The sequence below is a fragment of the Corvus brachyrhynchos genome, unplaced genomic scaffold, assembly GCF_000691975.1.
Source record: "Corvus brachyrhynchos isolate BGI_N302 unplaced genomic scaffold, ASM69197v1 scaffold17, whole genome shotgun sequence".
In the NCBI taxonomy this organism is placed as follows: domain Eukaryota; kingdom Metazoa; phylum Chordata; class Aves; order Passeriformes; family Corvidae; genus Corvus; species Corvus brachyrhynchos.
The window spans coordinates 2,910,577-2,924,479 of NW_008240046.1; the positions used below are offsets into that span (position 1 = coordinate 2,910,577).

General features: G+C 39.8%; 1 protein-coding gene across 1 annotated transcript; it reads right to left on the bottom strand.

The window, feature by feature from the left end:
- Positions 1-8,743: 8,743 nt before the first annotated feature.
- LOC103622428 (toll-like receptor 6) lies at positions 8,744-13,360 on the bottom strand. The gene is given in 5 exon segments (XM_008641370.2): positions 8,744-9,417; positions 9,419-10,711; positions 11,893-12,094; positions 12,374-12,538; positions 13,258-13,360. Coding segments are annotated over 2 exon segments (1,791 nt in total). The 5' UTR covers positions 10,634-10,711; positions 11,893-12,094; positions 12,374-12,538; positions 13,258-13,360; the 3' UTR covers positions 8,744-8,841.
- Positions 13,361-13,903: the final 543 nt, after the last annotated feature.

The following is a 13,903-nucleotide window of genomic DNA, read 5'->3' on the forward strand; positions in this document are numbered from 1 at the left end:
CAACTGCAGCTGGGAGAGGGGAGTGAGAATATATGGGAGAAACAGCTCTGCAGACACCAAGGTCAGTGCAGAAGGAAGGGGAGGAGGTGTTCTGGGTGCTGGAACAGAGATTCCTCTGCAGCCCTTGGTGAGGCGGCTGTGCCCTTGCAGCCCATGGAGGTCCACAATGGAGCAGAGATCCACCTGCAGCCCATGGAAGACCCCATGCTGGAGCATGTAGGCACCTGAAGGAGGCTGTGACCTCATGGGAAGCCCATGTTGGAGCAGGCTCCTGGCAGGACCTGTAGACCCATGGAGAAAGAAGCCCATTCTGGAGCAGGTTTGCTGATAGGACCATGACCTCATGGAGGACCCATGCTGGAGCAGCCTGTGCCTGAAGGACTGTGCCTTACGGAAGGGAAACATGCTGAAGAGTTCTTGAACAACTGTATCTAGTGGGAAGGACTCACTGGAGAACTTTGTGGAGAACTATCTCCAGTGGAAGGGACCTCAGGATGGAGCAGGGGCAGAGAGTGAGGAGGAAGAAGCATGAAATAACAAGTGATGAATTGACCACAGCCCCCATTCCCTAACCCCCTGTGCCATTGGGAGAGGAGGTAGAGCATTCAGAAGTGAAGCTGAGCACAATCATGAATATTGTAATGCCAGTCTGACCAAAAGCACACCAGTGGTAAAACCACACCATGACTGGACTATGTATGAAGCAGTGATACCCAAAATCTGAAAGAAAACACTAGACACTACCAAAGACTCCAGAATTTCCTAGGTGTCCTAGGAATTTTCCTATGGTTGGAACTTGACGAAGAACCTCTCTAGAAACAGTGAGGGACAATTATTCTAGTTCTAAGTATCAAAAAACCCAGAGAAAAAAAGATTCTGTGGATATGGTCCACAGTATCTGGTCATCCTTTCAACAGCCTACATGGATTCGGAGAGGCATCAGTCCTATTCTGGAAAACCATGACCTGGGCATTACTCTCCTGTTGCCAAGAATTAAACAAAACACACAGACAACATGAAGCATAAACACCTCATAAACAGTTTCAGAAGACAAACATCCCCAGTTTTATTTTCTGCTCTGATTTTTTCTGTTAAAAAAAAAAAAAAACAAAAACACCGAAACTTTTTAAAAGTTTTAAAATTCTGTCCCTGTGTAATCTTTTGTTAAATAGAAACCAGAAACCTATTTTTTCAGTTCTAGGTTGTAATGTGTGTTAGTTCCTCATAATTTAACTAACTGATATCAAAACTCAACCATTCCCCTCCAAGTCTCCTATCAGACATAATCAAGTTTCCTCTTAACTAAGTAAAGCAAAAATATATCCAATTAACATCACCGAAATCAATAAAAGAATAAATCACTAAAGTATAAATTTCTACCTCAATTGAATCCAATAGAGAGGTCAAATTATTCCTTCAGAAGGTTATATTAGGGTATCTGAGGACACAAAAGAAATGAAGCTGGGATGGTTGGTCAAAGTACAGAGTCAACTGCAAGACAAAACAAGACAAGGAAATCTGACCCAGTTCCTTCCAAGTGCAGTTGACTCTGTTCTTCAGAGTCCAGGCTGATAAACAATCTAACTCTTGAATCAAATAAACTTTGACCTAGAACTATCTGGAGGAACTTCTTCCTGGGCAAAAGGGATGTCAGGAATAAAGCAAGAACTGTTCTGAAGGGAGAAAAAACTTGAAATATATTCTCTGTCCATAGTGCAGCACCAGATGAGTTTTAGTTTACTGTACATGCTATGCTGGGCAGTGCAACAAGGGATGAGCCACACTGTATAGCCCTGAAGAGTGCCACAACGAGTAAAGCAAATACATCTAGCAAAGCAATATTAAGGATCAAGGGTTGTGCCTCCAATGCTGTTTTAGAATCTTATTAAATTAGAGCTGGCTGAGAATTAAAACTGCCATACCAAATGATTTTTCTCCCTTTCCTCTTTGCTGAAATTCAAATGAGCATTTTCACTGAAACTTCAAAATGCAAGAGTATCTTCCGGAAGCAAAGAAACACCAGCACCTGAGATTTGATGAAGTCAAAGATATATGTATATATAACAAAGAGAAAAAAATTGTAAATAATGAAGCAAATATAACCCACCTGTTGTGCATGGAATTCATCTCCAAGTTGAAGAACCAGCAAAAGTCTTCCACATAGATGGTTAGCATCCTCAAAACAGAATTTCAAACATATGTAACCTTCAAGGTAGGAAATCTCACAAGATGCTAATTCCTCAATAATTGCCTACCTCAGGAAGTAAAAAAAACAAACAGGGCTTTTTAAAACAGGCTATATAATTCTAAGAACTAATGAAATTTCCTTACCATGTGGGTGTTAAGAGCACAATGAAAGGAAACTTTTAACAGTTCAGGCTAAAAGTACATTTACTTCCGTAATATTTACATAACTGCGCAGTTTAGGAGGAAATAAACCTACCTGCGGTATAGAATATTTCCCTTGGAAAGACTGTTTAAATAATTCTGCATTGCTGATTTCAAGTCTGCTTTTGATGTTACACAGATGTTCTAGAAATCCGTCAACTGCATCTCCTCTTTGCACACACAGAAAAGAGGAAGCAGAACACTCACTGCCAACTTCTGCTCATAGCAAGATCTCTTGCAGAGCTCTACCATGCCAAAATTTTTTGCTTATCAAGGAGAGTAATTAACATAGCACCCTGACAGATGACAAAAGTTTATACCTCAAAAGCTAACAGGGGCAAACTGGCACAGTTAAAAACCTTTACAGGTCAATCATCTTTACACTAGAATGGTTATCAAGGATATCTCACGTTGTGGCTTCCTCCAAAAAAATTTTATAAAAAATTAACAGAGAATATTCCCTATGACAAGACAGCTGTAATGAAGCCACAAAGAATATGACAATATAGGGCAATCTGGGGCTGAAGGAATCCAATAAAGCAGCCATTCACTTAGCATTGTGAACAGGGACATGAGCCTGGGAGAAAATCAAGAGCAGACAGTGGGTGTGTTGTAAAGGCAGATGTAAATAACTTCCCTTTTTGGGCTGGGATAGTGTAAATTTTCTTCCTAGTAGCTGGTACAAGGCTGTGTTTTGCATTCAGGATGAGGACAATGTTGATAACACACTGATGTTTTAGTTGTTCCTGGGTAGTGCTTAGTCAAGGACTTCCCAATTTCCTGTGCTCTGCCAGCAAGGAGGTGCATAAGAAGCCAGGAGGGTGCATGGCCAGGACAGCTGACCTGAACTGGCCAAAGGGATATTCCATCCCACAGAACATCATGGTCAGTATAGAAACTGGGGGGGTGTTTTGCCAGGAGGACTGATCCCTGCTTAGCGATGGGCTGGGCATCAGCCAGCAGGGGATGAGCAACCATACTGTTCATAACTTGTTTCTCTTGCATTTTATTCCTCTTTCTCTCATTTTCATCATCATCATCACTATTATTATTATTACTATTACTATTATTATTATATTTTACTTTGTTTCAGTTCTTAAACAGCACTTATCTCAACCTACAAGTTTTACTTTTTTTCTGACTCTTCTCCCCAGTGGGGGTGGGGGATGGCAGGGAAGTGAGCAAGCAGCTCTGTGGTACTCCGATGTGGGCTGGGGTTAAACCATGATGATAACCAAAATCAACACTTCACTCCCATAAGCCTCCAGACTAATACAACAGCTAAAGATTCAGCTAAAGAAGCTGAAAAGCATGAAACTTTATTCCAGATAGCAGTGCTAGCTACATTTCAAACTAGCATTAGATTCCCTTGAAACTCTTGTTTTGCAGTTACATTTCCAATTTTGTTTAAAAATTTAACCCTTTGTTTTGCTGAAAGAAAATCAGCATTTTTCATTTTAAGACTGATGATTGAACTGAATTGAAACTATTCTGCTTTCCTTAGTGCAGGGAACTGACTAATATGCTACAGAAGATTCTGGGGCATCTGTGACCCAAGACAAGACCAAGCATCATGAATGTTTCTCAATAAGCAGCAAGAGTGTTTGCCAGCTGATACTGTCTAGACTTCAAGTTAAAAGAGATGCTCCTATTGCTAGGCACTAATCCATGATACTGAATAGAGTTAGGCACTTGTTGACAAAACAATGATATCACAATTAGACAAAACACTGGCAGCTTTACTTCCAATATAATTCACAAAAAAACCTTTGCTGCATGGATAAAATCAAATACACCATCAACTTTCATCAGAACTGACTCTAGTGCACACACAGCTATTAAAAGCACTTTTTAGTTGTAGTACATTTAATTTTCTTACCACCCTTCTTTAAAATACATTCAAATAAACAGTTTGCCATAAAGAAAAATTTGCAATTAGTTAAAATAAAACTCATACTCCTGAATACCTCTATTAAACCATTAGGAACCTTTCATAATCTATTTTTACTAACCAATTCAACAAAGTTTTGTTTGGGGCTGGTTTCAGTCATTTTTTATGATAGGTAAAAACTAAAAGCAATGTATTTCTGTTCAAGCATCTTGAACTGTACCAGCTACATACCATCTTTTCCATAGTCAGCTCACATACATTCGTGCAGATACCTTGTTCCATTTCTGAATTTTATACTGCTGGGGTTTTTTGCAGCTTTTTCTACCAATGTTCACAAAAAGACATTTCACGCTTCTGCCTGTATGTCATCATTACTTACTCAGAGAGGAACCACAGCTACACTTGGCCGAGTATCAAAAGCTATTCAGGACCCGCACCGTGCCAAAAGTGTGAAGAATCTCTCTGACGAGAACCGCAGAAGTGAACTTACATGTACAATTATTAAAGGTTTGCAAAGCTGGTGTTTGGTCACACCAAGGACTTCATGTTTAACTGCAATTCTCGTTGTCACCTGTGTGTCAAGTAGGTGAAACAAAGTCTAAATGCCACCACAAGTCAAAGTGAGCAGAGACTGTATCACATTCATGCTCAAGTCTACTTTGTTTCAGTATAAACAGACACAAGGATCAAAACCATGGAAATCAAACTGATAACCCAGAGCCACCTTGCAGAACACACAACTTTCTCACTTATTGGTTATAAATACTGCTTTCTCTTGACGAAACAGTGACTACCAATGAGCATTATAGTCAATCTTAGCAAATATTTCCAAAAGAAAAAAAAGACTAACCAAAGCCCTGAATAAAAACAGGGGTTTCACAGAGGTTTTGAACCTTCCCCTCAGCAGAATCTCCCACAGAGTCCCATTATTTTCCCGAGTGCCTTTCCTTCCTCTAACCCTCTGCAGCTGAAGATGCTTTGTAACATTTCTAAATCTAAAGAAGAGCTGAGCTTTCAGCAGGGCAACCCACATTGTGTCAAGTCTCCCAGTCTGCCATAGTTCAGTTTCTTTTATACTACACACTACTTAAATATACATTAGAACTTTTACACTTTTATACTTTCATTTCATTCTGCACATATTTTAGGTTTTGGAGGGTGTTTAACTCCCATGTTATCAGTTTTGTATGTTGATATTTTTATGTATGTAAAAATTCACTGAGATGACTAATCAAATGCCAGGAATCTGCTCTGATACAGTATCTGATATCAGAAAACATTTACACACTCCCTTGCCCTGATAACTGGAGTGCTGGAGCAGTTACAGATTTCAGTGCAGTACCAGTTGCAGGCACACATCCCCAGGCTGCACAGAAAAGAGTAGTCCCTTTCCAAAATGCGCAGATAAAGTGGCAGATGTGCTGTGAGACTACACCTGGCCCCAAGAACAGGAAAAATTTCTTCATGGATTAAAGCTGGTTTTATAGTAAGGGTTGAGATTATGACAGAGGCTGAAATAATTGTTTGAAATATTCTAATAACACTTGAGAAACTCATTCTTTCTTGTGGAATCAGAAAAACTAGCTCTAATAATTCATTGCATGTTTAGCTGTTTTATCAATTATTTGGCACACATCATGGAAAAAAAGATAATAGTATGTGGGCTTCTGGTTCCAAAGTACAAGTTTTAATTGATGCCCATGCTCATCAAAAGCCACCCTTTCCAATTTATTCACTCAAGGATTTTGGAATCCAGAAACCGGTGATACTAGAGAACTGTAATTATATACTATTGCTTATCATAACATCAGCTACATTCCCTGAGGTCTCATAGTTCCAAGTTCTTTCCAAAGTGGCAAGGAAACCTTGCTTACTTTGCTAAAACCTTCCACTCCTTGATTTCTGGTGATGGCTATGGCTCCCACAGCAGTAACAGGAAGGATTCTTGGTGTACTCTCTGACTTTCAGAGGGTTTCTCTGTCCTCCAGCCAACAGAAGCCAGATGAATTCTTAAGGTTACACAACAAGGGGTTATTAACTGTATTACAGAGGTTTCAAGGGCTACTGGCTCAGTTTTTTCCTTCCCCCTCTCAGGCTCAGTTTAAAGGCATAGAAAGGCACAGGAATTAATTTCTGGGCATAGGCAGCGATATAGGATACACATCATAAGGTCACCCCAAGACACTGGCCTAAAACTCTGAGGCTTTAGGAGAAAATTTTCAAGCAAGGCTCCACATAATCCAGTTGTCCCTGGTTGTGAGAAAGGAATAGGCAAACCAAGCTAAGTCTGATGATCTTCAGTTTTCTGAGGGTTAAATGAGTCACACACTGAAGCAGTAGTTGGAGGGGAAGGAGGAAGCAGAGAAAACATTAGTTTCCACAGTCCTGAATGAAATGTCTGCAATTTGGTAATAGGTGTGTTATATTAATTTTGAGGCTAAGTGGGGTGAGAGAGCTAAAGGTGTTAAATTTGACCTTTCCTCTACAGGTCATAAACAGTCACTCACAGTTTAAGGCTTCAGGTCAAGAAATCTCAGCCTACTAAGACCTCAGGCAAAAAGAAGCATCAAAATTAAAACTTTTTGCTAAAAATGGAAGATAAAAATAAGACAAAATGTAAACATTCTGTACTACATGAGGATTTCATCTTAATATGCCTTCTCTCATATTCATGTTGAAACACATTTTTGAAGGGAAACTTCCTGCTTGATGGTCATTTAGGTCTGGTATTTCAAACAATCTTCCCTTGTTGGGGCAAAGAGGAAGTTTGCTGTCATCATCTTTAGCAGTTGTTAATGTTTATCTGAGCTTAGCCATACTTTTTTGAAGCCAAAACAATATAAGTACAGACAGAGGAGCCTGCTATATTTCTATAAAGGAAAGCAAATATTGTAAATGTAGTTTGTTTTTCTAACTCAGCGAATAAGTCTTACCTGCTGTCCCAAGACCTGGAAAATTTTTTCAGGCTCTGACTCATTATTGACTTTCTGATCACAAGCCATAGCTGTGCTACGAGATACTGCTTCAGCTGAAAAGGACAGATTCTTTTAATAATAAGCATAAAGTAAGATGTATGGACGAGAAGAAAAAAGCAGAAAGCTGGGGGGGAAGCATGATTTAGACATGTCAGGAGTTTCTCAAAACATAGACAACATGACGAAGGCAGTTCTGTTACTGCAGATGCCCTCCCACTCCCTCTGGTCAAGGTATCTCTGAGGATCAAAATGGTACCAGGGCTCTATGGGTATTAGAGCTCTGTCAGTTCACTGCTTCTCCCTTCCTGCAATGCCAAGCTATGAGCCCCAAAAAGTGAAGTAGCTCACCTTCTTATTTTTTTTTTTTTAAGGAAAAAACCCAAAACCTTTCTTCCTTGCTCAGTCCTTGTTTTTGGCAAGTTCACAAAGTTCTGTATCTGGGTCCTATCCTTTAAATCTTCACTGAATCTGAGCAAAGACTATTTGAAAACCATTTTGAGCTCTGGACTTCAGGCATCTTCCCAGGATCCTTAATTTTCTTCCATGTGAACCAATTTTAGCAAAAGATCTCCTTTGACAAAGCTGTCTACATTTTGTGATTAAAGCAGGTCTGCAAACTATCCAGCAGCTCAAGCATTCTTCCATGTGACTATACCAACTGTTCCAGATTTTGTTCTGCTGAGAAAAACTCACTACAGTATTTCAAGTCGTATTTCAAAATCCATATTCAAATTAATTTACAATTTGCTATCTCAAGAGAATTGCAATAAGGTGAACTGAATTTTGACTACAGTTAGGAGGTGTGCCAGTTTGGCCAAATTTAGAAATACAGCCTCTGAGAGAGGGCAGTTTACAAACCACCCCCCTCCCCCGGTTCGGGAAAAAAAACTTTTTCCTCGAAGGAAAGTGAAAGAGATAAAAACTATTTATTTAAGAAACACACAGGAAAAGGATAATAATGCTAAATAATACAATCTCTCGCTGTGGAGAAAAAACCTGGGAAAATGTTAGAGTCCTCCCTTTGGTTCTCCTCCTTCGAGATGGGATGGGGTGGGCCCCCTCCTCCAGGGGCCAGGGCCCAGGGCCCTTGGTGGAGAACAGTCCCGACGCGTGTTCTGATGTTGAAAACAATCCAGCAGAGAAAGGGAAAAATCCAAAATTCCAGGGAAAAAACAAAGTTCAACTCTCTGGAGGGGAAAAGAACCAGAAAGATGGCTGAACAAGCAAGCAGGGTGCATCTCTGCTCCTCTCCCCCAGCAGCAGAACGCAGAAGCCAAAAAAAAATGCAGAGAACGAGAGTGTGTTATCTCTGTCTGTGTCCTTGAGGTTTCTTTTTCTCTCTCTGCTCAGGCTCAGTTTAAAAGCATAGAAAGGTGTATATATACTAATTCCTGGGCATAGTGCAGCGATAGGGAATACAACTTCAAGTCACCCCAAGACAGGAGGCGACACAGACAACTAGTTAGAATCAAGAATGTGTAACAAAAAGTTAACTACATTGGCAGTGAAAGGAAATCATATTTATTGCATCATTAAGAAAAAACAAACGAAACCCCATTGGAAAGATTCTTAATCTGTTTCCCCACACTAGTTTTCATCAGCTGTTGGCAGATTAATGCTAATAGCTGCCCTCAGGTTAGCCCAGAAAAGGGCATGCTTGCTCCTCTCCTTCGGCCACTCCAGGTAGGTGCGCTTTGCCATGAGAGCTTTCAGCTTGTGATACCTGGCAGGGATAAGGTACGGAGGGATTGGCTCCAGTAAAATGAGGATTAAGCTGTTGGAATTCTCACTGAATAACTTGTGATGGGCAAAGTACAGCTCATAGTGACACCACTCACTCTGCACAAAGTTGGGAGACAACACAAAGATCGACTTGTAGCTCTTCTCAATGCAGTTAATGATGTTCTCCACAATGCTCTTGCCGGGGATAAAGTTTCTCTCGTGCTGGCACAGTTGTACGCAGCCCTCCCCCTTCTCCAGGTTCGGGATCAGCTCGTTCTTCACCCACAGCGAATCGCGCTCGCTGTAGGAAATGAACGCGTGGAACTGCAGAACGGTTCCCGGATCTCTGGTGGGGTTGTGCCAAGCTCTGCGCTTCGTCTGCGTCCACTGCCACGTCATCCGCACGTACCACGGCACATCCAGGTAGATGCACAGAAAGGCACCAGCCAAACAGCTTCCCCCCGGACTGCCTCTCCAGGCGGATAAAGGCTTGCAGCTCACACGAACACTTGAATGGGTTGTGCCCGGCCTGCAGCTCCCTGACCCTTGGGCAGCTCCGGAAGAAGTCAGCAGATGGGGTGAGGATCGAATTCATCTCGATGTTCAGGAACTGCAGGGATGGAAAGTCACTGCACCCTGGCAGGTCAGCCAGCCTGTTCGATGCCAGGTTCAGCTCTTCCAAGGATTTCAGCTCCGCCACCCCCCTGGGGACACTGCTGATCTGATTGTTTTGTAGGCCGAGTTTTCTGACGTTGACTGGCAAGCACTCAAACACAGCATCCGCCAACTGATTGGAGGACAGGTCCAACTCTGTCAGAGACTCAGCCCACTGGCACTGCGTGGCAGCACCACTGTGGCGCAGCAGGTTGCTGCTCATGTCCAGATGTTTCAGTGATTTCATACGGCTGGTCATGAAGCTTACCTTGGGAAGGCTCTCAAATTTGTTCTTCTGCAAGATTAATGTCTCCAGCTGAAGCAGGTTGTCACAGTTTTGAAAAAGTAAATCTGTTAAATCATTCTTTAAAAAATTTAGGTATCTAAAGTGACTCTCAGATGAAGGACAAAGCATATGAATCATATCTGAATCAATTATTGACATGTCTGCAATATTCATATCTGCAAATATTCTGTATAGGTCATCCTGTACGAAGTATAAGTCTGTGATTAGAATTTTCTTCGCTGTCAGTGCTTTCATAGAGGTACCTGAATAGTCAAAGTCATAACTTTCAATTTCTGACAGTTGTGTTACACTGTTAATATTGAAGTATTCAATGGATGAGTGCCATACAGTCTGAAAAATTTTCATAAGAGAATTCCATTCCACTGACACATTTGTCAGTGTCAGATTTTGTAACCTGGATCCTTGTCTGAAATTAGATAATAAAGTTACCAATTTTTCTACATTGTACTTTGTGATTTCTGACAGTGACAGGCTTTCTGTAGTATTTTGTATCACAACCCAATCAGAACTAGCTTTGGACTGAGAGCTATTTGTACATGCGAGTGCCGGGCACTTGACTTCTTGGTTAGAACCATCTTCTGGAAAATTGTTAGAAGCAGATGTGAAGAGTTCCTCTTCCACAGACAGGCTGATGTGGTTCCAAAAAGTTAATGCAAACAGACACTTGTAAAGAAAAAAGTTTCTGAGAAAGCTCATATTTTGTGTCACACTGCTTTCTGTTTCCTTGAAGATGCTCAATACTTTTCTTAACAGTCCATCTTTGTTCTAATCCTGCTGGAAAACAAAGAAACACAAGCAAAAAGCAGATTGTATCATTAAGCAGCTGTGCAGGAACCATCAGAGAGAGAGATTTTTTTAAGGTTCCAATGTCTCATTTCTCCTTTTGATTCAAAAAGCAATGAAGGTACCTACAATCATTCAGAAGAGACATTCTTTATTAACAGAACACCACTGAAATTTTTATTTGGTAAATATGGTGTATTTAACATACAATGAGTCGGTTTTTTACAAAACATGTCTGATTTCATAGGTGTCTAAAATTTGCTGCTTACAGAATTACTGCTGTGATTCAGTGTATTATGAAGGCTTCCTAAACTGTGTAATATACTTTGACTAGAAAGTACAATAATTGAGGTCAGCACAGTCATCCTCTCCTCAGATTCTCTCTTAAGGGATGTGAACTGGACTCGGAGACTTTATTTAAAAATGGACTTTTGACTGTAACACTTGGTCTGAAACACAGGATGGAGGTTCAAGAGCCTGAATCAAAAGCTGAATGCCTTTAAGCAGCTGAGATTGGATCATCAGTGCTTCTTTTAACTGGGGAAACTGGGGTAAGGGTAGAACAATCTCTATTTATGCCTTGGGGAAGTCCACAGAAGAGTTTACTTCTTGTCTGAGCTTGAGCATTTCCTGAATTTAAGACTCTGAAAGTGGGGTGGTCACATGTCTGGTTTGTCAGGCATACACAGAGAACACCAGACACACACTGGGAATATGTGCAGGCTACACAAAAATATATCAGTTGTAGAACCTCTTTACACAAAATCCAGCCCTGATCTAAGTACATTGACTTCAAACATCTCTGTTGTGAAAGAGAGTTTTATTTAAACAGTTTAGAGGAAAAAAAATCATAACTGTGTGTTAGCTTCGGTTTTCCTTATTAGAGGTCACTTTTTCTTTCTGAATGTAGGAGTTTAGGGTAGCCAGCTTCCCTTTGTTTAAGTCAGCCATTGCGAACACTGTCTTAAATCTCCTTTTAGGTATTGCATAAATCCATTGGACCGCCCCTCTAAAACAGGAACTGGTAAGAACTTGGTTAACACTTTTACATGTGTAAATCTTATTTAAAGTTGTTTTCCAGATTTCTAGTATCTTTTTATTTCCTCTTCTTTTCCCTTCCCTCCCATTAATTTTAAATCATAGTGTTGCTTGAAGCTTCCCATAGTACTTACCAACGATTGCACTGGCCTTCAAGTTTCCTTTGCTATTGAAGTGGCTAAACTGTGAGTTTATATTTCCAATGACTCCACAATGAGACAGTAGCTATCACCTGTGGGACTGATTTACAGCTTCAAGGACTACATTCTCTGCACCATCAACCATTCCACAAGCTTTCTCAGAATTACTGGGTGCAAAATACACGTTCCACTTGATCTAATAATACAAAAAAAAAAAAAAAAAGAAAAATAAAAAGAAAAGTCCACTGAGTACTTTCGTAAAGAATGCGTGAAACTAAGGTTGGCAATCAACTAGAAATAGTGGGGTAATATGGCAGAACTTTTCCAGCCTTTTTCCAAATTTTCATTTGGAAAAATTATATGCATCACTGCCCTCAAAAGGCATTTGGGCATCCTCACTCCCGTTCTTCTGATTGTTTGGGCAACTCTACTAATGTGTTTATGTAGCTTCAAGAGGAATCTGAAAAAAATCTACCTTTAAATCATTATTCCTTCATGGGATAAAATTTCAGCAGTATCCATGGACTGGATGCAAAAAGGGTATGATTCTTCTCCATGTGTTTTGTTTTCTTTCCCATTCATATATCCTAGCATTCAGTCAAATTATTTCTGAGTGCCTTCAAACTTTCTTTAGAATATCCTATGAAGCAACACAAGTAAAACTTTTATAACACATAACCTGTGATTTGGGGGCTAATACTGTAGAAGTTATCCTTTATAGTCATATCGTTTTTAATTCAGAAGTATCCTCATGTCTTCAAACTTGATAAAAAAAGCTTAATCAAGAAAAGCAATTCTTGAGGAGGGTAGGCAAGCCAAGAGCATAGCTAGAAAGTGTCCTGTTGTTTAAAGAGTGAGGGGAGAGACAAAAATTGAGGTTTTAAGAGTTTTTCCAATATAAAATTGGTATTATCTGACGAAACTTCCACACAAGAAATATACAGAATATATTTAGCTAAGACAGTTCAGTATTAAGGCATGCACTTCACAAGTTACCAGAACAGCAAAAAAAAATAGTGTTACAAACATGCCTTTCACAAGGATGAAACATATGATTAAGTTAGACCCATTCATGAACTGTAAAAAACTATTGCCATCACTCTGCCCCCCTTAACTATGGGTGTAGGGCTAATAAAAAGAGACTGCTATTTTGACAGTTTCTTTGGATAAATGTTCTGAACACAAGCAACTTACAACAGAACAACAACACAAGCAACATCATTGCTTACCCATACACTCGAAAGAACATCATACCCCTGCTATGGAAAACAAGGCTCATTTTCAAATAAGATGCAGAATATAAGACAATTCTAGCTAACTAGCAACAGCATAAAGTCAAGAAAATGAAAACTTTCTCACCAGAAATCCCTGCTCTCCAAAAAAGCAGAAAATGTTCTCAGGAGAACACAAAAAGAAAACTTCCCGTAACTCTATCCTGTTGAGTAACAACACTTAGGAACGCCCAAATTTTTATATAAATGTTTGTGCCATCTACTGACAGCTTGTGAAATGGCATTTGCTTTTCTCCAAATGTATTTTCCACATACAACATTACTGTGATAGCCCTACTACTCTATTATTATTGAACTTTGTGTTTTTATGCTTTGAAATACAGGAGAAAAATTAATCTTTTCACTGACTTTCTATCTTCATTAAATTAACATGAAAATAAGTACTTCCTTTGAACAAGAAATTCAAACACCTTCCTATCTGAACTTAATAATGATCTAAGTCTATATGCATTATTGTAATTTTTTGTGCATTTTGCTATATCAATTTAGCTGTCAGGCTCTTATCAAGGCTGGTTTATAAAAGTACTACTTGTCTTAGTTTAATGTCCCTTTAACGGGAATGGAAAAATAATCTCTCTCCTGCTCCAGCAGTGTTGTGATTGGGTTAAACAGTGAACATGGAAACACTGAGTCGGGTTTGGTTTGGTTTTTTTTAAAATTAAAACAGAGCAGTGACTTTGGTACTGAATGCCCAAACACAGGGTTATTGTCCT